The sequence below is a fragment of the Pecten maximus genome, chromosome 2, assembly GCF_902652985.1.
Source record: "Pecten maximus chromosome 2, xPecMax1.1, whole genome shotgun sequence".
NCBI classification, from domain to species: Eukaryota; Metazoa; Mollusca; class Bivalvia; order Pectinida; family Pectinidae; genus Pecten; species Pecten maximus.
This window is the reverse complement of record NC_047016.1, coordinates 48,828,638-48,855,974: the sequence shown is the minus strand read 5'-3', so window position 1 is coordinate 48,855,974 and position 27,337 is coordinate 48,828,638. Positions and strand designations below refer to the sequence as shown.

At 41.9% G+C, this 27,337-nt stretch overlaps 1 protein-coding gene across 1 annotated transcript in view; it reads left to right on the top strand.

The window, feature by feature from the left end:
- Positions 1 to 274: 274 nt before the first annotated feature.
- Positions 275 to 27,337, top strand: part of LOC117322342 (protein quiver-like) — a 102,318-nt gene continuing 75,255 nt past the window's right edge. The window contains exon 1 of the mRNA XM_033877204.1: positions 275 to 778. Coding sequence (XP_033733095.1) covers positions 739 to 778 — 40 coding nt within the window. The 5' untranslated portion in view covers positions 275 to 738. The remainder of the gene's footprint in view (positions 779 to 27,337) is intronic.

Genomic DNA, 27,337 nt, shown 5'->3' with positions numbered 1-27,337 from the left:
CTGGCTGATAAATGATTCATAGAGAAATAACAACAGGTGCTCCAAATAGACGGAATATACTTATCTGACATCTATGTAGTATCATTATTTATATACAATCGACGTGTCATGTTGATTTCTTCCATATTACCGAAATATTGATTTGTTAATGTTTTATTTGAGAGAGCGTGTGCCTGTGTGTGCATATGTTCTCTACGATGAAAGCAATTGCCTATATATTGATTGGTACATTAAACAAATATGCCATTGTAACAGTTCATTCACACTCTTCTTGATTCATCAATAACCCTTCTTTTCCAAACAAATCTCGTCAGTACAACGTGTATTTGCGAGATTCGTGCCGGAGAGACCTAAAACTAACCCTTGATGCCTAATAATACAGGCAACGAATACTTTTTATTAGAAGCAGAGGTGGAGGGGAGACAACTCCGTAGAAACACTAATTTCTGGTACGGAGGCTGACACGAAATCGATCGAAACTTGGAGCTAGCCTTGTTATTGCCGACGGTAGGGACAGTGGGTAAAGCTGTGTACATTGCGAGATGCCACCGAGGGGAGGGTGCAAGCCGTGAGGAGGTGAAACACGGATTAGTAAGGTGTGATACGACACGATATAATATGTGAGTCGTGGTATATGTATGCGGATTCTGGATGACTTCACGAATTAGGGAGGATTATAACTTAACTAAGGTCTACGTTGGTGACCCGGATGATGGGGAAAGGCAGATATAATCGGACATGGGTATCGCAGCAGTTTTCTACCTTCCATTTACTACACGTAAGTAAAGATTTTTTGTTATAAAGGAGGCTTATTGTATCATTACAACGTTGATATATTGATGTTTTCATTCCTGGCTCAGTTACTAACCCCAAAATACCGCTAGTACTCGTATTGTATAATGACTGCTCGCCAATTTTATCATATATTACCGTATCAGTGAATTGATGCAAAACATAAAATATATATATATAAAAAAAATCAATATCATAAAAAAATATATTAAATGCATTTTGTTGATTGACATTTGCAACAGATTAGTACAAGGTTGAATATATATCTGAAGGGTCTTAACGGAACAAGGTATGTCTCGGGAATATATGTTACCATTGTAGCTAGAATCTAATACAACACCAGAAATGTTTTTGAATAATGCAATTACCAAAAGCAAACTTCAACACGTTTCAAATTTGTGAGAGATGAAAAAACATAGATTCTTCTCTATTGCTAAGTGTTTCTACCGAGTCAGCTTACAACTACAACAATTTAACTAGTTTCTGCCGAGAAAGCAATGGACAGACAGATATCGATATATTCTGTACCCATCGAAACATCTTGGGATTTTACCTTTGTCTTTCCCTATTTCACCTCCGAATGACGTCTCCTTCGATACTCGTCGTAACATATCCTTGTTTACGTACTCTTATAGTAACTTTCTTCTATCTGTGCCTCTCTAGACACCAGTAGTTAAATGAACGAAAGAATGAATAATGAATTAATCAATAAAAATAGATAAACAAATTAATAAATGCTACCTTTATTTACCATCAGTACTTAAATGAATGAAAGAATGAATAATGAATTAATCAATAAAAATAGTTAAACAAATTAATAAATGCTACCTTTATTTACCATCAGTACTTAAATGAATGAAAGAATGAACAATGAATTAATCAATAAAAATAGATAAACAAATTAATAAATGCTACCTTTATTTACCATCAGTACTTAAATGAATGAAAGAATGAATAATGAATTAATCAATAAAAATAGATAAACAAATTAATAAATGCTACCTTTATTTACCATCAGTACTTAAATGAATGAAAGAATGAACAATGCATTAATCAATAAAAATAGATAAACAAATGAATGAATGAATGAATGCTTCTTTATTTACCATCAGTACTTAAATGAATGAAAGAATGAACAATGAATTAATCAATAAAAATAGATAAACAAATGAATGAATGAGTGGATGTTACCTATATATACCTGCTGTACCATGTGTGACCTACTGTCACTAAGGTCTCAGTCAGAGTTGTAGAAAATCAATAAGTGTTTTAACTGACATTGTTTTTTTTTTTACTATATCCTTTCTCGTATTTCCTCCCTCGTCGCCGAGTTCACTGTTTTAAAAATAACCATGGAAGTTTCATCTGCGATCAGTGGTGCTTTTAAGGTATACAGATGGGCCCCTATAATCCAGCGCTAATCCGGTTGTCCCGCTACCCAGCACCACTAATCTCTTGGTACCAATATCCAGTCACCACTAATCCGTCCCACTATCCAGTCACCACTAATCTGTCCTACTATCCAGGCACCACTAATCTGTCCCACCATCAAGTCACCACTAATCTGGTTGTCCCACTATTCAGTCACCACTAATCTGGTTGTACCACTTTTTAGTCACCACTGATCTGGTTGTCCCACTATCCAGTCACCACTAATCTGTCCCACTATCCAGTCACCAATAATCTGTCCCACTATCCAGTCATCACTAATCTGGTTGTTCCACTATTCAGTCACCACTAATCTGGTTGTTCCACTATTCAGTCACCACTAATCTGGTTGTCTCTCTATCTAGTCACCACTAATCCTGTTGTCTCACTATCTAGTCACCACTAATCTGGTTGTCCCACTATCCAGTCACCACTAATCTGGTTGTTCCACTATTTAGTCACCACTAATCTGGTTGTCCGACTATCCAGTCACCACTAATCTGGTTGTCCCACTATCCAGTCACCACTAATCTGGTTGTCCCACTATCCAGTCACCACCAATCTGGTTGTCCCACTATTCAGTCATTATACCGAATCCCATAATCGTTTCCCCCAAAACAATATAATCCTAAATACACTGATGATAATGGGTACAGTACGTATAATTAGAACTGTTAAAGATTGTATAAAATCTGAAAAGGTGAACGGAGTATGAAAGCCACCCCCACCCGGGTCCCCACCGCCCTGGGTCGAGGACATTTACTGTTAGGGGATTGAACCCAGGGCCAATTAATCAACCCTGGCAATTCTTATCTTAAAAGAATGTACTCTTTTTACCTCTTTGAAATTTGTGTGTATAGACATTGTTCACTGAGAAAATAAATCAATTGAGCCTGAAAAAAATAGCAAAAAAAAAAAAAAAATTGAATTGCATGGCTATTGTTATGTCAGGAAAAATATAATCATTACATTCTTTAATTAAGCCAATTGTATTTTAATGATATACCTACTTTGTTCAAGTTTAATCTCACTCGGAAAGCATATCATAACCAGCCATTCAATATAACCGCTTTTATTTCAATGACATGTCGATTTGTATTGATACAGCACACTCTGGCTGGATATTGTATCAATTTCCTTCTGTCAATGTCGGCCAGACACGTTGCCATAACAATCCTATGATGGGGACTGCCACAAGAACTTGGAATGAATTTCAAGCCCACGGTCCGTATATATATCCATTATCGTATCTATAATATTTATTAATTATTGACATTTTGTGAGGTTAATATGGTGTTATACTAACCTAGTAGAATCAAATATTAACCGAGGGCGAAACAATATTCAGTCACCACTAATCTGTTTGTCCCACTATCTAGTTAACGTTAATCTAGTTGTCCCAATATCCAGATAGAGACTGTCGGGTCCTCTCCCCACCATAACAATTCTATGATAGAGACTGTCAGGTCCCCACCATAACAATTCTATGATATAGACTGTCAGGTCCTCTCCCCACCATAACAATTCTATGATAGAGACTGTCAGGTCCCCACCCCACCATAACAATTCTATGATAGAGACTGTCAGGTCCTCACCATAACAATTCTATGATAGAGACTGTCAGGTCCCCACCATAACAATTCTATGATAGAGACTGTCAGGTCCCCACCATAACAATTCTATGATAGAGACTGTCAGGTCCCCACCATAACAATTCTATGATAGAGACTGTCAGGTCCCCACCCCACCATAACAATTCTATGATAGAGACTGTCAGGTCCCCACCCCACCATAACAATTCTATGATAGAGACTGTCAGGTCCCCACCCCACCATAACAATTCTATGATAGAGACTGTCAGGTCCTCACCATAACAATTCTATGATAGAGACTGTCAGGTCCCCACCATAACAATTCTATGATAGAGACTGTCAGGTCCCCACCATAACAATTCTATGATAGAGACTGTCAGGTCCCCACCATAACAATTCTATGATAGAGACTGTCAGGTCCCAACCATAACAATTCTATGATAGAGACTGTCAGGTCCGCACCATAACAATTCTATGATAGAGACTGTCAGGTCCTCTCCCCACCATAACAATTCTATGATAGAGACTGTCAGGTCCCCACCATAACAATTCTATGATAGAGACTGTCAGGTCCTCTCCCCACCATAACAATTCTATGATAGAGACTGTCAGATCCTCTCCCCACCATAACAATTCTATGATAGAGACTGTCAGGTCCCCACCATAACAATTCTATGATAGAGACTGTCAGGTCCCCACCATAACAATTCTATGATAGAGACTGTCAGGTCCCCACCATAACAATTCTATGATAGAGACTGTCAGGTCCCCACCCCACCATAACAATTCTATGATAGAGACTGTCAGGTCCTCTCCCCACCATAACAATTCTATGATAGAGACTGTCAGGTCCCCACCCCACCATAACAATTCTATGATAGAGACTGTCAGGTCCTCTCCCCACCATAACAATTCTATGATAGAGACTGTCAGGTCCCCACCCCACCATAACAATTCTATGATAGAGACTGTCAGGTCCTCTCCCCACCATAACAATTCTATGATAGAGACTGTCAGGTCCTCTCCCCACCATAACAATTCTATGATAGAGACTGTCAGGTCCCCCACCATAACAATTCTATGATAGAGACTGTCAGGTCCTCTCCCACCATAACAATTCTATGATAGAGACTGTCAGGTCCTCCCCCACCATAACAATTCTATGATAGAGACTGTCAGGTCCCCCCCACCATAACAATTCTATGATAGAGACTGTCAGGTCCCCACCATAACAATTCTATGATAGAGACTGTCAGGTCCTCTCCCCACCATAACAATTCTATGATAGAGACTGTCAGGTCCTCCCCACCCTAACAATTCTATGATAGAGACTGTCAGGTCCCCCCCACCATAACAATTCTATGATAGAGACTGTCAGGTCCCCCCACCATAACAATTCTATGATAGAGACTGTCAGGTCCTCCCCACCATAACAATTCTATGATAGAGACTGTCAGGTCCCCCACCATAACAATTCTATGATAGAGACTGTCAGGTCCTCTCCCCACCATAACAATTCTATGATAGAGACTGTCAGGTCCTCTCCCCACCATAACAATTCTATGATAGAGACTGTCAGGTCCCCCACCATAACAATTCTATGATAGAGACTGTCAGGTCCCTCCCCACCATAACAATTCTATGATAGAGACTGTCAGGTCCCCCCACCATAACAATTCTATGATAGAGACTGTCAGGTCCTCTCCCCACCATAACAATTCTATGATAGAGACTGTCAGGTCCTCTCCTCACCATAACAATTCTATGATAGAGACTGTCAGGTCCTCTCCCCACCATAACAATTCTATGATAGAGACTGTCGGGTCCTCTCCCCACCATAACAATTCTATGATAGAGACTGTAAGGTCCTCTCCCCACCATAACAATTCTATGATAGAGACTGTCAGGTCCTCCCACCATAACAATTCTATGATAGAGACTGTCAGGTCCTCTCCCCACCATAACAATTCTATGATAGAGACTGTCAGGTCCCCCCACCATAACAATTCTATGATAGAGACTGTCAGGTCCTATCCCACCATAACAATTCTATGATAGAGACTGTCAGGTCCTCTCCCCACCATAACAATTCTATGATAGAGACTGTCAGGTCCCCACCATAACAATTCTATGATAGAGACTGTCAGGTCCTCTCCCCACCATAACAATTCTATGATAGAGACTGTCAGGTCCCTCCCCACCATAACAATTCTATGATAGAGACTGTCAGGTCCTCTCCCCACCATAACAATTCTATGATAGAGACTGTCAGGTCCTCTCCCCACCATAACAATTCTATGATAGAGACTGTCAGGTCCCCACCATAACAATTCTATGATAGAGACTGTCAGGTCCTCTCCCCACCATAACAATTCTATGATAGAGACTGTCAGGTCCTCTCCCCACCATAACAATTCTATGATAGAGACTGTCAGGTCCTCTCCCCACCATAACAATTCTATGATAGAGACTGTCAGGTCCCCACCATAACAATTCTATGATAGAGACTGTCAGGTCCTCTCCCCACCATAACAATTCTATGATAGAGACTGTCAGGTCCTCTCCCACCATAACAATTCTATGATAGAGACTGTCAGGTCCTCTCCCCATAACAATTCTATGATAGAGACTGTCAGGTCCTCTCCCCACCATAACAATTCTATGATAGACACTGTCAGGTCCCCACCATAACAATTCTATGATAGAGACTGTCAGGTCCTCTCCCCACCATAACAATTCTATGATAGAGACTGTCAGGTCCTCTCCCCACCATAACAATTCTATGATAGAGACTGTCAGGTCCTCTCCCCACCATAACAATTCTATGATAGAGACTGTCAGGTCCCTCCCCACCATAACAATTCTATGATAGAGACTGTCAGGTCCCCACCATAACAATTCTATGATAGAGACTGTCAGGTCCTCTCCCCACCATAACAATTCTATGATAGAGACTGTCAGGTCCCCCCACCATAACAATTCTATGATAGAGACTGTCAGGTCCCCACCATAACAATTCTATGATAGAGACTGTCAGGTCCTCTCCCCACCATAACAATTCTATGATAGAGACTGTCAGGTCCCCCCACCATAACAATTCTATGATAGAGACTGTCAGGTCCTCTCCCCACCATAACAATTCTATGATAGAGACTGTCAGGTCCTCTCCCCACCATAACAATTCTATGATAGAGACTGTCAGGTCCTCTCCCCACCATAACAATTCTATGATAGAGACTGTCAGGTCCTCTCCCCACCATAACAATTCTATGATAGAGACTGTCAGGTCCTCCCACCATAACAATTCTATGATAGAGACTGTCAGGTCCTCTCCCCACCATAACAATTCTATGATAGAGACTGTCAGGTCCTCTCCCACCATAACAATTCTATGATAGAGACTGTCAGGTCCCTCCCCACCATAACAATTCTATGATAGAGACTGTCAGGTCCCCACCATAACAATTCTATGATAGAGACTGTCAGGTCCTCTCCCCACCATAACAATTCTATGATAGAGACTGTCAGGTCCTCTCCCCACCATAACAATTCTATGATAGAGACTGTCAGGTCCTCTCCCCACCATAACAATTCTATGATAGAGACTGTCAGGTCCTCTCCCCACCATAACAATTCTATGATAGAGACTGTCAGGTCCCCACCATAACAATTCTATGATAGAGACTGTCAGGTCCTCTCCCCACCATAACAATTCTATGATAGAGACTGTCAGGTCCCCACCCCACCATAACAATTCTATGATAGAGACTGTCAGGTCCCCCACCATAACAATTCTATGATAGAGACTGTCAGGTCCCTCCCCACCATAACAATTCTATGATAGAGACTGTCAGGTCCCCCACCATAACAATTCTATGATAGAGACTGTCAGGTCCTCTCCCACCATAACAATTCTATGATAGAGACTGTCAGGTCCTCTCCCCACCATAACAATTCTATGATAGAGACTGTCAGGTCCTCTCCCCACCATAACAATTCTATGATAGAGACTGTCAGGTCCTCTCCCCACCATAACAATTCTATGATAGAGACTGTCAGGTCCCCCCACCATAACAATTCTATGATAGAGACTGTCAGGTCCTCTCCCCACCATAACAATTCTATGATAGAGACTGTCAGGTCCTCTCCCCACCATAACAATTCTATGATAGAGACTGTCAGGTCCTCCCACCATAACAATTCTATGATAGAGACTGTCAGGTCCCTCCCCACCATAACAATTCTATGATAGAGACTGTCAGGTCCTCTCCCCACCATAACAATTCTATGATAGAGACTGTCAGGTCCTCTCCCCACCATAACAATTCTATGATAGAGACTGTCAGGTCCTCTCCCCACCATAACAATTCTATGATAGAGACTGTCAGGTCCCCCCCCACCATAACAATTCTATGATACAGACTGTCCGGTCCTCCCCCACCATAACAATTCTATGATAGAGACTGTCAGGTCCCCCACCATAACAATTCTATGATAGAGACTGTCAGGTCCCTCTCCCCCACCATAACAATTCTATGATAGAGACTGTCAGGTCCTCTCCCCACCATAACAATTCTATGATAGAGACTGTCAGGTCCTCCCCACCATAACAATTCTATGATAGAGACTGTCAGGTCCTCTCCCCACCATAACAATTCTATGATAGAGACTGTCAGGTCCTCTCCCCACCATAACAATTCTATGATAGAGACTGTCAGGTCCTCTCCCCACCATAACAATTCTATGATAGAGACTGTCAGGTCCTCCCCCACCATAACAATTCTATGATAGAGACTGTCAGGTCCCCCACCATAACAATTCTATGATAGAGACTGTCAGGTCCCTCCCCACCATAACAATTCTATGATAGAGACTGTCAGGTCCTCTCCCACCATAACAATTCTATGATAGAGACTGTCAGGTCCCTCTCCCCACCATAACAATTCTATGATAGAGACTGTCAGGTCCTCTCCCCCACCATAACAATTCTATGATAGAGACTGTCAGGTCCTCTCCCCACCATAACAATTCTATGATAGAGACTGTCAGGTCCCCACCATAACAATTCTATGATAGAGACTGTCGGGTCCTCTCCCCACCATAACAATTCTATGATAGAGACTGTCAGGTCCCCACCATAACAATTCTATGATAGAGACTGTCAGGTCCTCTCCCCACCATAACAATTCTATGATAGAGACTGTCAGGTCCTCTCCCCACCATAACAATTCTATGATAGAGACTGTCAGGTCCTCTCCCCACCATAACAATTCTATGATAGAGACTGTCAGGTCCCCACCATAACAATTCTATGATAGAGACTGTCAGGTCCTCTCCCCACCATAACAATTCTATGATAGAGACTGTCAGGTCCCCACCCATAACAATTCTATGATAGAGACTGTCAGGTCCTCTCCCCACCATAACAATTCTATGATAGAGACTGTCAGGTCCTCTCCCCACCATAACAATTCTATGATAGAGACTGTCAGGTCCCCACCATAACAATTCTATGATAGAGACTGTCAGGTCCCCACCCCACCATAACAATTCTATGATAGAGACTGTCAGGTCCCCACCATAACAATTCTATGATAGAGACTGTCAGGTCCTCTCCCCACCATAACAATTCTATGATAGAGACTGTCAGGTCCCCACCCCACCATAACAATTCTATGATAGAGACTGTCAGGTCCCCACCCCCACCATAACAATTCTATGATAGAGACTGTCAGGTCCTCTCCCACCATAACAATTCTATGATAGAGACTGTCAGGTCCTCTCCCCACCATAACAATTCTATGATACAGACTGTCGGGTCCTCTCCCCACCATAACAATTCTATGATAGAGACTGTCAGGTCCCCACCATAACAATTCTATGATAGAGACTGTCAGGTCCCCACCATAACAATTCTATGATACAGACTGTCGGGTCCCCACCCCACCATAACAATTCTATGATAGAGACTGTCAGGTCCCCACCCCACCATAACAATTTTATGATAGAGACTGTCAGGTCCCCACCATAACAATTCTATGATACAGACTGTCGGGTCCTCTCCCCACCATAACAATTCTATGATAGAGACTGTCAGGTCCCCACCATAACAATTCTATGATAGAGACTGTCGGGTCCCCACCCCACCATAACAATTCTATGATAGAGACTGTCGGGTCCCCACCCCACCATAACAATTCTATGATAGAGACTGTCAGGTCCCCACCCCACCATAACAATTCTATGATAGAGACTGTCAGGTCCCCACCATAACAATTCTATGATACAGACTGTCAGGTCCCCACCATAACAATTCTATGATAGAGACTGTCAGGTCCTCTCCCCACCATAACAATTCTATGATAGAGACTGTCAGGTCCCCACCATAACAATTCTATGATAGAGACTGTCGGGTCCTCTCCCCACCATAACAATTCTATGATAGAGACTGTCAGGTCCCCACCATAACAATTCTATGATAGAGACTGTCAGGTCCTCTCCCCACCATAACAATTCTATGATAGAGACTGTCAGGTCCTCTCCCCACCATAACAATTCTATGATAGAGACTGTCAGGTCCCCACCCCCACCATAACAATTCTATGATAGAGACTGTCAGGTCCTCTCCCCACCATAACAATTCTATGATAGAGACTGTCAGGTCCTCTCCCCACCATAACAATTCTATGATAGAGACTGTCAGGTCCTCTCCCCACCATAACAATTCTATGATAGAGACTGTCAGGTCCTCTCCCCACCATAACAATTCTATGATAGAGACTGTCAGGTCCCCCCCACCATAACAATTCTATGATAGAGACTGTCAGGTCCTCCCCACCATAACAATTCTATGATAGAGACTGTCAGGGTCCTCCCCACCATAACAATTCTATGATAGAGACTGTCAGGTCCCCCCACCATAACAATTCTATGATAGAGACTGTCAGGTCCCCACCCCACCATAACAATTCTATGATAGAGACTGTCAGGTCCCCACCATAACAATTCTATGATAGAGACTGTCAGGTCCTCTCCCCACCATAACAATTCTATGATAGAGACTGTCAGGTCCTCTCCCCACCATAACAATTCTATGATAGAGACTGTCAGGTCCCCACCCCACCATAACAATTCTATGATAGAGACTGTCAGGTCCTCTCCCCACCATAACAATTCTATGATAGAGACTGTCAGGTCCTCTCCCCACCATAACAATTCTATGATAGAGACTGTCAGGTCCTCTCCCCACCATAACAATTCTATGATAGAGACTGTCAGGTCCCCTCCCCACCATAACAATTCTATGATAGAGACTGTCAGGTCCTCTCCCCACCATAACAATTCTATGATAGAGACTGTCAGGTCCTCTCCCCACCATAACCATTCTATGATAGAGACTGTCAGGTCCTCTCCCCACCATAACAATTCTATGATAGAGACTGTCAGGTCCCCTCCATAACAATTCTATGATAGAGACTGTCAGGTCCCCACCATAACAATTCTATGATAGAGACTGTCAGGTCCTCTCCCCACCATAACAATTCTATGATAGAGACTGTCAGGTCCTCTCCCCACCATAACAATTCTATGATAGAGACTGTCAGGTCCCCCACCATAACAATTCTATGATAGAGACTGTCAGGTCCCCACCATAACAATTCTATGATAGAGACTGTCAGGTCCCCACCATAACAATTCTATGATAGAGACTGTCAGGTCCTCTCCCCACCATAACAATTCTATGATAGAGACTGTCAGGTCCTCTCCCCACCATAACAATTCTATGATAGAGACTGTCAGGTCCTCTCCCCACCATAACAATTCTATGATAGAGACTGTCAGGTCCTCTCCCCACCATAACAATTCTATGATAGAGACTGTCAGGTCCCCCACCATAACAATTCTATGATAGAGACTGTCAGGTCCTCTCCCCACCATAACAATTCTATGATAGAGACTGTCAGGTCCTCTCCCCACCATAACAATTCTATGATAGAGACTGTCAGGTCCTCTCCCCACCATAACAATTCTATGATAGAGACTGTCAGGTCCCCACCATAACAATTCTATGATAGAGACTGTCAGGTCCCCACCCCACCATAACAATTCTATGATAGAGACTGTCAGGTCCCCACCATAACAATTCTATGATAGAGACTGTCAGGTCCCCACCCCACCATAACAATTCTATGATAGAGACTGTCAGGTCCTCCCCACCATAACAATTCTATGATAGAGACTGTCAGGTCCTCTCCCCACCATAACAATTCTATGATAGAGACTGTCAGGTCCCCACCATAACAATTCTATGATAGAGACTGTCAGGTCCTCTCCCCACCATAACAATTCTATGATAGAGACTGTCAGGTCCCCCACCATAACAATTCTATGATAGAGACTGTCAGGTCCTCTCCCCACCATAACAATTCTATGATAGAGACTGTCAGGTCCTCTCCCCACCATAACAATTCTATGATAGAGACTGTCAGGTCCCCCCCATAACAATTCTATGATAGAGACTGTCAGGTCTCCCCACCATAACAATTCTATGATAGAGACTGTCAGGTCCCCACCATAACAATTCTATGATAGAGACTGTCAGGTCCTCTCCCCACCATAACAATTCTATGATAGAGACTGTCAGGTCCTCTCCCCACCATAACAATTCTATGATAGAGACTGTCAGGTCCTCTCCCCACCATAACAATTCTATGATAGAGACTGTCAGGTCCCCACCATAACAATTCTATGATAGAGACTGTCAGGTCCCCACCATAACAATTCTATGATAGAGACTGTCAGGTCCTCTCCCCACCATAACAATTCTATGATAGAGACTGTCAGGTCCCCACCATAACAATTCTATGATAGAGACTGTCAGGTCCCCACCATAACAATTCTATGATAGAGACTGTCAGGTCCTCTCCCCACCATAACAATTCTATGATAGAGACTGTCAGGTCCCCACCCCACCATAACAATTCTATGATAGAGACTGTCAGGTCCCCACCATAACAATTCTATGATAGAGACTGTCAGGTCCTCTCCCCACCATAACAATTCTATGATAGAGACTGTCAGGTCCCCACCAATTCTATGATAGAGACTGTCGGTCCCCACCCACCATAACAATTCTATGATAGAGACTGTCAGGTCCTCTCCCCACCATAACAATTCTATGATAGAGACTGTCAGGTCCCCACCATAACAATTCTATGATAGAGACTGTCAGGTCCTCTCCCCACCATAACAATTCTATGATACAGACTGTCAGGTCCTCTCCCCACCATAACAATTCTATGATAGAGACTGTCAGGTCCCCCCCCACCATAACAATTCTATGATAGAGACTGTCAGGTCCTCTCCCCACCATAACAATTCTATGATAGAGACTGTCAGGTCCTCTCCCCACCATAACAATTCTATGATAGAGACTGTCAGGTCCTCTCCCCACCATAACAATTCTATGATAGAGACTGTCAGGTCCTCTCCCCACCATAACAATTCTATGATAGAGACTGTCAGGTCCCCCCACCATAACAATTCTATGATAGAGACTGTCAGGTCCTCTCCCCACCATAACAATTCTATGATAGAGACTGTCAGGTCCTCTCCCCACCATAACAATTCTATGATAGAGACTGTCAGGTCCCCACCATAACAATTCTATGATAGAGACTGTCAGGTCCCCACCATAACAATTCTATGATAGAGACTGTCAGGTCCTCTCCCCACCATAACAATTCTATGATAGAGACTGTCAGGTCCTCTCCCCACCATAACAATTCTATGATAGAGACTGTCAGGTCCTCTCCCCACCATAACAATTCTATGATAGAGACTGTCAGGTCCTCTCCCCACCATAACAATTCTATGATAGAGACTGTCAGGTCCCCACCATAACAATTCTATGATAGAGACTGTCAGGTCCTCTCCCCACCATAACAATTCTATGATAGAGACTGTCAGGTCCTCCCCCCACCATAACAATTCTATATAGAGACTGTCAGGTCCTCTCCCCACCATAACAATTCTATGATAGAGACTGTCAGGTCCCCACCATAACAATTCTATGATAGAGACTGTCAGGTCCCCACCATAACAATTCTATGATAGAGACTGTCAGGTCCCCCCACCATAACAATTCTATGATAGAGACTGTCAGGTCCCCCACCATAACAATTCTATGATAGAGACTGTCAGGTCCTCTCCCCACCATAACAATTCTATGATAGAGACTGTCAGGTCCCCACCATAACAATTCTATGATAGAGACTGTCAGGTCCCCCACCATAACAATTCTATGATAGAGACTGTCAGGTCCCCACCATAACAATTCTATGATAGAGACTGTCAGGTCCCCACCCCACCATAACAATTCTATGATAGAGACTGTCAGGTCCCCACCATAACAATTCTATGATAGAGACTGTCAGGTCCTCTCCCCACCATAACAATTCTATGATAGAGACTGTCAGGTCCTCCCCACCATAACAATTCTATGATAGAGACTGTCAGGTCCTCTCCCCACCATAACAATTCTATGATAGAGACTGTCAGGTCCCCACCCCACCATAACAATTCTATGATAGAGACTGTCAGGTCCTCTCCCCACCATAACAATTCTATGATAGAGACTGTCAGGTCCTCTCCCCACCATAACAATTCTATGATAGAGACTGTCAGGTCCTCTCCCCACCATAACAATTCTATGATAGAGACTGTCAGGTCCCCACCCCACCATAACAATTCTATGATAGAGACTGTCAGGGTCCTCTCCCCACCATAACAATTCTATGATAGAGACTGTCAGGTCCCACCCCACCATAACAATTCTATGATAGAGACTGTCAGGTCCCCACCATAACAATTCTATGATAGAGACTGTCAGGTCCCCACCATAACAATTCTATGATAGAGACTGTCAGGTCCTCTCCCCACCATAACAATTCTATGATAGAGACTGTCGGGTCCTCTCCCCACCATAACAATTCTATGATAGAGACTGTCAGGTCCCCACCCCACCATAACAATTCTATGATAGAGACTGTCAGGTCCCCACCATAACAATTCTATGATAGAGACTGTCAGGTCCTCTCCCCACCATAACAATTCTATGATAGAGACTGTCAGGTCCCCACCATAACAATTCTATGATAGAGACTGTCTGGTCCTCTCCCGACCATAACAATTCTATGATAGAGACTGTCAGGTCCCCACCATAACAATTCTATGATAGAGACTGTCAGGTCCCCACCCCACCATAACAATTCTATGATAGAGACTGTCAGGTCCCCACCATAACAATTCTATGATAGAGACTGTCAGGTCCCCACCCCACCATAACAATTCTATGATAGAGAATTTCAGGTCCTAATGCAGACAAACAGGTTAATCACCCGACTCTGATTACTGTCTGCATTAATAAATAATGGTCGATTAATTAAAATTTAAACTTACAGTATGCAGTATACAGTTTTTTCAATTATTCTATTTTTACCATCAATGTTTCAAGTGTAATGTAATGTATTTTGAATTTGATTCACGTCTTTGGATAGATCACGTTATGACGATCGCGAGATTATTTATATCACATGACCGGCTAGATCACATGATCATCTGTGATTGGATGTATTACATCTTTAGGTCACATGACTGGCTAGATCAATTGTTTAGCTAAACAAATGAGCACTGATGGGATACAGTTGATCGCTACAGTGTTTATTTGGTATCTATTCAACCCTGATTGAAACAATCAGGCAAAGTTTGTTATATAAAAATCATTGCATCACCAAAATAGTATAATTTGATCGGGTGGCACAGTGGTAACACACTTGCCTTTCGCCTAGGCGTCGTGGGTTCGATTCTCTGGGCCGGCGTGGAAAGGTATAGGGTCACCTGCCCGACCAAGTGGTTCTTCTCAGGGTATTCCGGTTTGCTCCCGCAATAAGACCCATCGCGCGCTTCCAAGTGGTATGATGTCTGACCCCGGTTGTATGATATCTGACCCCTGTTGTATGATATCTGACCCTGGTTGTATGATATCTAACCCGATTGTATGATATCTGACCCCGGTTGTATGATATCTAACCCCGGTTGTATGATATCTGACCCCGGTTGTATGATGTCTGATCCCGGTTGTATGATATCTGACCCCTGTTGTATGATATCTGACCCCTGTTGTATGATATCTGACCTAAGTTGTATGATATCTGACCCCTGTTGTGTGATATCTGACCCCGGTTGTATGATATCTGACCTAAGTTGTAGGATATCTGACCCCGGTTGTATGATATCTGTCCCCGGTTGTATGATATCTGACCCCGGTTGTATGATGTCTGACCCCGGTTGTGTGATATCTGACCCCGGTTGTATGATATCTGACCCCGGTTGTATGATATCTGACCTAAGTTGTATGATATCTGACTCCGGTTGTATAATATCTGACCCCGGTTGTATGATATCTGACCCGGTTGTATGATATCTGACCCCGGTTGTATGGTATCTGACCCCTGTTGTATGATATCTGACCCCTGTTGTATGATATCTGACCCCCGTTGTATGATATCTGACCCCGGTTGTATGATATCTGACCCCGGTTGTATGATATCTGACCCCTGTTGTATGATATCTGACCCCGGTTGTATGATATCTGACCCCGGTTGTATGATATCTGACCCGGTTGTATGATATCTGACCCCGGTTGTATGATATCTGACCCCGGTTGTATGATATCTGACCCCGGTTGTATTATATCTGATCCCGGGGTCAGATATCATACCGAAGGGGTCAGATATCACATCACAGAGGTCCGATACCATACAACCGGTTGTACGATATCTGACCCCGATTGTATGATATCTGACCCGGTTGTATGATATCTGACCCCGGTTGTATGATATCTGACCCCGATTGTATGATATCTGACCCTGGTGATATTATGTCCGATACAGGTGATATAATATCAAACTACATGTAGGTAATCTGACGTTTAACCCAGGTGTTATATGTGACCCAGGTGTTATATGTGACCCAGGTGTTGTGACGTGTAACCTAGGTGATATGATGTGTGACCCAGGTGATATGATGTGCTACCCTGGTGATATGATGTGCTACCCTGGTGATATGATGTGTGACCCAGGTGATATGATGTGTGACCCAGGTGACATGATGTGTGACCAAGGTGATATGATGTGTGACGCAGATGATATGATGTGCTACCCTGGTGATATGATATCAAATAACTTTCTATCCATCCCTCTATATGTGTTCATCATCCCCATATAACCCTATATATGTATGTATGAATTGATATAACCATAACCGGTCCCTGTGGTGTATATATGTCAAGCAGAGCCGAACCATTTACACTTTATTGGCCTGGGTATGTTTGCTGAGGAAAGTAAACTCCAAGTAAATGTCACAGAGAGGCTGGATCCTCTTTGATGTATAATTCTCTATTTACATGTATTTATCGATGCTTCATGTATCATCCGGGTCAGCAATAATGCCCTCGGCCACGCCATCCACGAAATTATAGTTAAGTACAATATATCACAATACTGCCATAGGAAGCAAGAGTATTAAAAAAACCCAACAAAACATCAATTCATAAAAGCTGTATTATCAACAATACAACAACTATTTATTGATATCAGAAGTGGAAAAACAAACAGAAAGAAATGGGGATAACAACGAAATAACAAATAAACCTCAAGTAATTGAAAAAAAATAAACAATTATATTACACCCTTCCGCAAATACACATTGCTGTAAACCAACTGACTTTTGCAGCGATTTAATTTCGCGTTTTCTTGCCAAACGACTTTTACAGTCATAAATCCGGATATTTAAGACCGGTATCCAGTTCTGTCTGCCCCGTATATCTGCATCTTATTTAATCTTAATTAATTTTAAAGTAAGTAAATAAAGTTTGTGTTATTATTTATAAACCCAAGTTCGCACGTAAAAGGCCTACTGTACCTGTGATTGAAACTATTTCGCGAAAATTAATTTTCGCGGAATTTAATCTCCGCGAAATACGCGAAATTATTCGCACTCGAAAATATGTTGGTTTACAGTATATACATGTTTTCTTTGAGTTGTGTCGTCAAAATATCAATGACGTCACACGCATTGTAACGTTGCATAATTATGATACTGTTTTTAATCAATTTGTGATCCTTCATAACAGACAACTTATTCTTATATTTAAATAAATAAATCTTGATAACATTTCTCATTACATGAGAGCAAAGCTAACAAACCCTAGCAGATGACACAGTCCCATGGATTGCACGTGCGGGAGCACTTTGTATTCGATCTTGAATTGTGAATTTGCCAGCAAGCTGACCATGCTTCGGTTAGCCAGACGAGCCTTAAGCTGCCGTTGCCTGTATCGACCATAGAATATATAGTTAACTCCAGTTACCGAAGGGAACGGCTCTCTTGGTGTCAGATGCCTTCAATTTACATTATATTGTTCATAACATCTAGCGTGCCTCAAACTATATAACATTCTATGTGTTATAAAATTCGATCATTTCTTTAGGGTATTAATCGCCATACAGCATGTGTGTTTGGGAAAATTCCCTCTAAAATACATTTAATACAAATGTTTTCAACGTTTTGATTGTCTTTTGAACGAATCGATAATATAAAATGTATATGAGTATGCTGAGCTGATGTTTTTTTTTTTATAACCTGTTGTTATTGATGGGTTTAATGACCGCTTTTAAAGCCTTTCGGCCTTTCAGTAGATGAAGAAGAAGCTGACATATACAACCCGCTATATTGGCTGATTGTGTTAATGTAGGCCGAGGACATCCTAACAAATGCAAATTATACATAATAAATTCCACGTGAGTCGCCTCTCGCGTAAAACAATACTACAAAAAGACGAAACTAGAGCACGTTGTTTCACAAGCGAACAAAATATGTTTTACACAAAATCATTGCTATGTTTTTTTCTTCTTTTTGACTTATTTAATATATTAATGGGATTTAATGTATTCACTTAAGCATTGAACTGTTTTTGTATGGTATTTATGATCTATTTGAATGCCAGAGCTTCGCAAACAACATAATGTGCGTTAACCATACAAAAACTGTTCAACGCTTATATTTACATTCTTTCTACTTTTTTAATTTTTTTAAATGCTATAATTCATATTTAAAATTCATAATTCCCGCCTTACCGACAGCCAGCAGATTTTTTGTCAGTCGTTGGAACAGCCGGAACATGGTCGCGTCCTTTTTGGCAAACAAAATACTTCATGGAAAATTAAAAAAAAAAAATAAATTTTGTTAAACATTTTATTATCAACGTAATGCGCAAATGGCATATTTTTTATAACAAATAATGTAGGCAAAATAATTGGTCGTTAAACTTAATTATCCTAGATATTGTAGTTCCGGTTTGTGTTGTATTAATACGCTGATAAGTGTAGCGCGTGATGCATGGAATTTAAACGTACATCAATGCCAGAGCTCTCAAACAGACTATATAGTGACAATGCCAGACAAATGTAAATATTGTGCGGTATAACGCCAATTCCAATTAGTACATCGAGCCCTTTTACTCAAGAACATGCATGTGTCATACAATTTAGGGTGGTTGGGTGGCACATATGTAACACACTTGTCTAGGTGGCCGGGATCGGACGTGAAAATGTATGGGATACCTGTCCAAACACGCGGGTTTCCCCCGGGTTCTCCGGTTTCCTCCCACAATAAGACCGTTCGCACGCTTCCATCCGGGACAATAAGCGTGAGTTATATATGTTGATACAGCGTCTGGCTCATTTGTTGGAAAATAAATAAAGTTTAAATGTCGGACAAGCGTATGGACCGTGTATTGGGAATCTGAAACTGTACCTCTGTGTAAGGTGGGATGCGGGTAAGGGGCGGGGTTAGAGGGGTGGGTGGGGGTGGAGGGCTGATAGAAGAAACGCATTATAATATAAAAGTTTACCGGATACTGTAAACGTGGAAATTTACGCGAGGGGGAAATTTACGCTAATTACGCGGAGTCCTTATTTTGTTCGCGAAAATTCCCCCCACGCGTATTATTTTGATATCAATTTGCGTAATCTTGAACTACAAGCGAAAGTGGATCGATCGCAAAAAATACCCTCACGCGTATAGTTTACACTTCGAAATCGCGAAATTAACCCCCCTCGAAAATAACCACGTTTACCAGATACTTGATGTGTTGTGGTCAAATAATGCGTTTCACTCCATTGAAAGCTGGATCCTAGGCATGTGTGTTCAATAAGAGGGAATCTACACCAGAAAGAACATCTACCTTTATAATATGACTTCTGTATCAGAAGAGAAACTATATGTATATATTGGTATACTTACTTCCCCCATAAGACGTATCCAATCAGAGGAAGCATTTAAGATATTTAGCTTAAAGTGTAGTACACTAACAGATAGGGCAAATAGTTTTGGTTTCGGAGATTTCTAAATATCATCAAAATAATACAAAACGTCCCATCATATGTAATATGACGGGCATACATGTTACACAATAAAATATTTTATTGAATATGTTTTAATACATTTGCTTACTTATCTGCAAATTCAAATAATAACCAAAGTTTTAAAAGCAGTATAAAACATGTTACGAAAATTTCAATATCCAGTAATAAAATACTAGTATAATATGAAGGTATAATTTTATTTTTATTTCTAAAAATTTCGCTTGATGCATATCTCCGTTTCAAATTTGCTGTGAGTAATAAACTCCATCATGTCACGTCCCATATCTATATTGGCACGTCGTGTAACAGGTGGGTTTTATATACAGACAACTTTTACATTGAGAATGTTATTAAAAACTCGTAGAAAACTGGCGACACATGTTTATCTCGATACTAGTCTATAAACAGTCGTAATTCTTATTTCTCTGTCAATGTATGTACAGCATGTCATGTGTACATGTATCTCGTACTTAATATCAGTCCGAGTTTCCTCTGGCCCTGACACCATGTCGAGTTTCCTCTGGCTAACTTAATACATACATATAAAAAGAAAGCTATGAAAGATTGGTATTGTTTGGTATGGCGGCTTGAATGCGTATTGTCATGACTAACACGTGCTTGATATTAGAAATTATAAAATTAATATGTTGAATATATATTCAAGCGTTGTGTTGTCAAAAATGCTTGAATGAATGTATGAATGAACGAACGGACGAACAAACGAACGAACGAACCAAAGAATGAATGAATGAATGAATCTTAATTTCTTCCTCAAAGCGGGATTTTTTTCTACGAAGAATTTGCATCAAATTAATACCTTTAAAACATATTACGAATTGAACATAATTATATTAAATTAATATTGCAAATTTTTGTCAATTATAAGGATTACAAATAGTATAGCTATGAAGTTTAAATACATTTTTATTCCCTACATTTTTGCTGAGTTGTGATGATTCTATTTAAATTTGAACTAAAATAAGTTGTTTGATATCGACAGAGTAAGCTATTTGTGGAGTTTTGACAGTGAACCGCCGTAGAACATACAGGTATATATTCAATAATGACGTCACAACTGGCACGAACTGGGTGTCATTCACAGTCCTGTAAGCCACACTTCTTTCTGGTTGACTTATAACATGGTAGTACCATGCAGATAAAAAAGACATTATTAACTGTTTATTTTTATATATAATCCATAATACTTTATATCTTGTACCTTCACATTGTGGAAAAGAATTCACGCGGAGTGACGTCACTTCCTCTTTAATTACGTGTCGAGGGAAAATAGATTATTCAACTAGTGACGGTTGGCCATGATTTACATCAATTTCTCGTCAAACTTGTGGGGTACTCACGAGAATCCAATGACTGGAATTGTTCCAATTATTCCTGATCGATGTTTCCTGGGTCCTGGTAAATATAACCATGTCCTTGGGGATACCCGTAAGTCAAGAACTCAGCCTATTTTGATAGAGAGGCTAATACAATTCAGTAATATGAGTAAAGAATAATTGTTTTGTACCACTTAAAACGTAAATAAACTCTTGCACCAATACATGTACATGTGGTACCTATCCAGATGCGATACATTTCCTTATATTTGCCGTCACCACATGTGGCCCCCTTTATAGTTTCTGCTGTCCCACACTGGTTTGGTTTGGTTTGTTTTTGTTTAACGTCCTATTAACAGCCAGAGTCATTTAAGGACATGCCAGGTTTTGGAGGTGGATGAAAATCGGAGTACCCAGAGAAAAACCACCGGCCTAAGGTCAGTACCTGGCAACTGCCTCACGTAGGTTTCGAACCCAGAGGTGGAGGGCTAGTGATAAAGTGTCGGGACACCTTAACCACTCGGCCACCGCGGCCTCCACCACACGTGACCCCGTTATGATGTTTGCTATCACCACATAGGGATCCCGTCATAATGTCTGTCGTCGCCACATATGGCCCCTTTATAGTGTCTGGTGTCACCAAATGTGGACCCCATAATGTTTTCTGCCACAACCACATATGGAACCACGACATGATGTGTCCAGTCACCGCGTGCGGCACCCGTTATGATGTCTGCCGTCACCGCATGTGGCACCCGTCCTTATGGATGCTCAAAGTCTAAACGTCTGGCAGTGTCTAGAGGGACATTTAGACAAAAGCAGTTGTTCAGATAGGAGAGAATAGAAAAGTACCCGAAAGTTGGTCGCCTCTTATGAATCATTATCTCAAAGACGAACTTTGCAGTTCAGTACAAAGCTGTACCAGGACACTTTTATGTTATGCATACGTAAAGACATTCTCAGACGGGGCAACATGACAGTAATCAGAGTACATCATGAAACGTTACGGTCTACAAATATAAACAGAAGCCATAAAACTCATTGGTCTGCAAAATTTCCTATTTTGAGATAATGCGTCTGTTTATACCTATACCCAGCATCGTGGCCATTATTGACCAGGAAAGGACCAGGGGTCGGCCAGCAGCTTTTCTACCTCGTATATAACGATAATTTCTATACTTTTATTGCCAAGATAAGTCAATACCGTCCTAGAATCGCAATTTACGGACGCAATATAGCTGGAAGGCGCTCAGTATAGAATAAATGAAAGCGAAAGTGTACCTCAATCCCCAGACAGAGGCGAACGGTATTGTCTTACTTTATATAGAAAGCAGGGGATATTTTGGGTAAGCTCTTCAAATTTGATTTACTGAAATCGACAGATGCAAATTTTCGTAGGTAAAACGAAGTTTAAATAGAATTTGTAAATACCGAGAGAACAACAAAAATTGTAAAATTCATTTTTGTCTTCACAACTTAACGTGACATATTGTATGTACAATATCTTCGAATATGATTACTGCCATCGCAGTCCTTTGTCCTTGCGTCTCTCCCAGCAACATTGGCACGCTAATTGATTCATTTTCCCTGCATCAAGTCGCTGACATATCTCATAAGAATGACGTATTTGTCTCGTTGATAAAGCCAGCGAGGGATACTTTGTTCCAGACATTTTGACAAAGCACTCGAATACGTCAAGCAAGCGTGGGTTTCAATTTCAGATGGGTCGTTGGTTGTCGTCTATCGTGAAATGCGTTTTCGGTTATTATTGAATTGGTATTCGTCCGTCCATCCGTCCGTCCGTTCGTCCGGCTATCTCTCAGTCCGTGAATGTGACTTTTATTTTCCGGGGCATAATTGTATGCCAACTTCAAGAAACATAACACATTCATCAAGCTAAAGCAAACTGAAGTGTCGGTTGTTTTGAAGCAAGCTCTGATTCTCTTACAAGGGTTAGATAAACAAAATGGCATACTTCGGGTTTTAGAAGCACCACTTCAACAGTCAATACCATTGAATACTATTACTGATATTCAAAACTTCTATTTATCCAATAAGTTACCCGTCTTGCGTCTGATGCCGCGGTGGCCGAGTGGTTAAGGTGTCCCGACACTTTATCACTAGCCCTCCACCTCTGGGTTGCGAGTTCAGGACCTACGTGGGGCAATTGCCCGGATACTGACCGTAGGCCTCCACCTCTGGGTTTTTCTCCGGGTACTCCGGCTTTCCTTCACCTCCAAAACCTGGCACGTCCTTAAATGACCCTGGCTGTTAATAGGACGTTAAACAAAGACAAACCAAACCAAAAGCGTCTGATGCTGTGGAGACGATCTCATTTTTTTGTTCACTTTGAGAAAGGGAAGGGCATTAATTTTGTGGTTTCATCATTGCTTATGGATCATAAGAATCTTATTTGAGGTGTACCTAACTACCGCCAAATAAGTAACTCACCAAAACGAAATGATTTACAGAATCACAAAAGGTCATAAAACACATTTTGGCGGTATTGTCCCATCAGACAATGGTACATCGATAGGACGTTAGATAGACAAATGCTAGGGATTAATTTCGATATTACAAAGAGTTTCAGAGTAAAGTTCAATCGGAATAGTAATCAGAACTCTTACAATTGGTACTCTAAAACGGCCTTCCCAAACACTCTAAAGGTCATTGAAGGTCAGCGGTACCTTTCATCACGGGAACAACTAAAGGGTCACATAATTGGAAATGTTATTTCACTGAAATGTAAGTCGCAGGCACATTGCCATGGTTTCTTTCCCTTGGGAGCTATTTCTGGCTCCTTCTGCTCCATTTGATAATAAGACCTTCTACTGACACCCAAGAAGGATGATAATGTTACCATATTACGGTAATATGATTGTTTTACGAGTGTGCAGTAATTTGCTCCAGGATTCCTTAAATTGAACACAGCGGTTACGGTACAAAGAAGTGATATATTCATAGTGTTCCCATATGGGAACGAACCGGACTATTTCAGGAATCCTACCATTACGAGAGCGAGAACAAACCATGTTTTTTATGGACAATTTCAGGGTTTAATGGAAATGCGATGGATGTGCATTGCAGATGCTTTGTCGGTATTCACCCATATTGCACCGACTAATGACAAGCTAATTTAAAACGAAGCATGCCGACAAGCTCGTCGTTATCGGCTTCTCATCGCTGTCAACTGATCACTCACTGCTGTACGGAGTTTTTTGTCTCCTCCTCGTGTAATATTGGCGATATTGTCGATAAGAGATATTTCCAACACACTATTCCTGTCCTGTCCGCCCATTTTGTTTTTATCTTGATTAAGATTTTCAATTTTACATGCTACAAAAACCTTGAAAGAAATATGCCTTACTGTGCTATTGCTGAAAATGTACTTCTCGGAGCAAATGTTCCTCCGGGCGGGTATGTAGGAAGTTGGTTACATATCGACCTGAGCATGGAGATATTCCGTGCCTGGATGTCGTAATGTCTTTTGATATTTGCGAATACGTTTGCATCTGTAGTTATTCGAGGTTTTTATTTTTATTTTATTAATTTCCCCCACATCGTTCTGGCTAGTACACCACCTTATCACGAGTAAATTAAAACCGAGTAAAGGAACACAATACTGCGTGCTGTAATGGCGAGGAAGTCTCGTCAGTGAAATACGGGTTTCCATGTCTGGGGCGAATATCGACTTGTACAGTACAAACCTCTCAGAGATGTTGTGTATTGTCACTACAAAGAAGGTTTGGGATATACTGACTCAGACAGACACGTGGTATATACTGACTCAGGCAGACAGGTGGTATACACTGACTCAGTCAGACAGGTGGTATACATTGACTCAAGCAGACACGTGGTATACATTGACTCAGACAGACACGTGGTATATACTGACTCAGTCAAACAGGTGGTATATACTGACTCAAACAGACACGTGGTATATACTGACTCAGTCAGACACGTGGTATATACTGACTCAGACAGACACGTGGTATACACTGACTCAGTCAGACACGTGGTATACATTGACTCAAACAGACACGTGGTATACATTGACTCAGACAGACAGGTGGTATATACTGACTCTGTCAGACAGGTGGTATATACTTACTCAAACAGACACGTGGTATATTCTGACTCAGTCAGACACGTGGTATATACTGACTCAGTCAGACACGTGGTATATACTGACTCAGTCAGACAGGTGGTATATACTGACTCAGTCAGACAGGTGGTATATACTGACTCAGACAGACACGTGGTATATACTGACTCAGTCAGACACGTGGTATATACTGACTCAGTCAGACAGGTGGTATATACTGACTCAGACAGACACGTGGTATATACTGACTCAAACAGACACGTGGTATATACTGACTCAAACAGACACGTGGTATATACTGACTCAGTCAGACACGTGGTATATACTGACTCAAACAAACACGTGGTATATACTGACTCAGACAGACACGTGGTATATACTGACTCAGACAGACACGTGGTATATACTGACTCAGTCAGACAGGTGGTATATACTGACTCAGGCAGACAGGTGGTATATACTGACTCAGACAGACACGTGGTATATACTGACTCAGACAGACAGGTGGTATATACTGACTCAGACAGACAGGTGGTATATACTGACTCATGTAGAAATGTGGTGCAATGTAACACAGATATCTGGTATACATTTACGCTGGCAGACAATTGGTGCAGAGTGACTCAAACAGCCTCGTGGGATATAGTGACTGAGACGAACACGTCGTACAAAGTGACCAACATTGCAGTGGCTGAAACAGCCAATTAGTGCACAGTGATTCAGGTCACGTGGCTTGAAGAATTCGGACATTTGCACGACACACAGTCATTAAAACCATAAACATGAAGAACTGCAAGCCGAAGTTAAACCTTTCATATTCAGGTTATTTAAGGTCTCGGCTAAACATATCTGTCCGAATATGACGGAGACTTCACAAAGCTGAATATATTCCATATGTGCCTTTTATTACATACCATTTGTAATTTAATTTTCCTGGTTATTGCACCTTAGAGAATGTTTTGAATGACGTCGAGATCAATAATGTGGTGAGTGTGTGTGTTATTTGGTATAGGAAGGAAGATGGTGTTAGGAGAGGGAAGGGTGTTAGTAGATGGTGTTAGGAGAGGGAAGGGTGTTAGGAGAGGGAAGGGTGTTAGTAGATGGTGTTAGGAGAGGGAAGGGTGTTAGTAGATGGTGTTAGGAGAGGGAAGGGTGTTAGTAGATGGTGTTAGGAGCGGGACGGGTGTTCAGTCCGATGGTGTTCGTGCAGCGGGCGGGTGTCACGTCGCTGGTGTTTCGGAGACGCGGGCCGGTGTTCGTCGCCTGGTGTTCGGCGACGGGACGAGGTGTTAGTCGCTGGTGGGTCGGGGAGGGGCGGGGTGTTCGTCGCTGGTGTTCGGCGCGGCGTGGGTGTTCGTCGCTGGGTGCTCTGCGCGGGGCGGGTGGTTCGTCGCTTAGGTGTTCGGCGCGGGCGGGTGTTCTTCGCATGGGTGTTCGGCGCGGGACGGGTGTTCGGCGCGGGCCGGGTGTTCGTCCTGGTGTTCGGCGCGGGGCCGGTGTTCGTCGCTGGTGTCCGGCGCGGGCCGGTGTTCGTCGCTGGTGTTCGGGCGGGCGGGTTGTTCGTCGCCTGGTGTTCGGGTGTTTTGGGGGGGGCCCCGG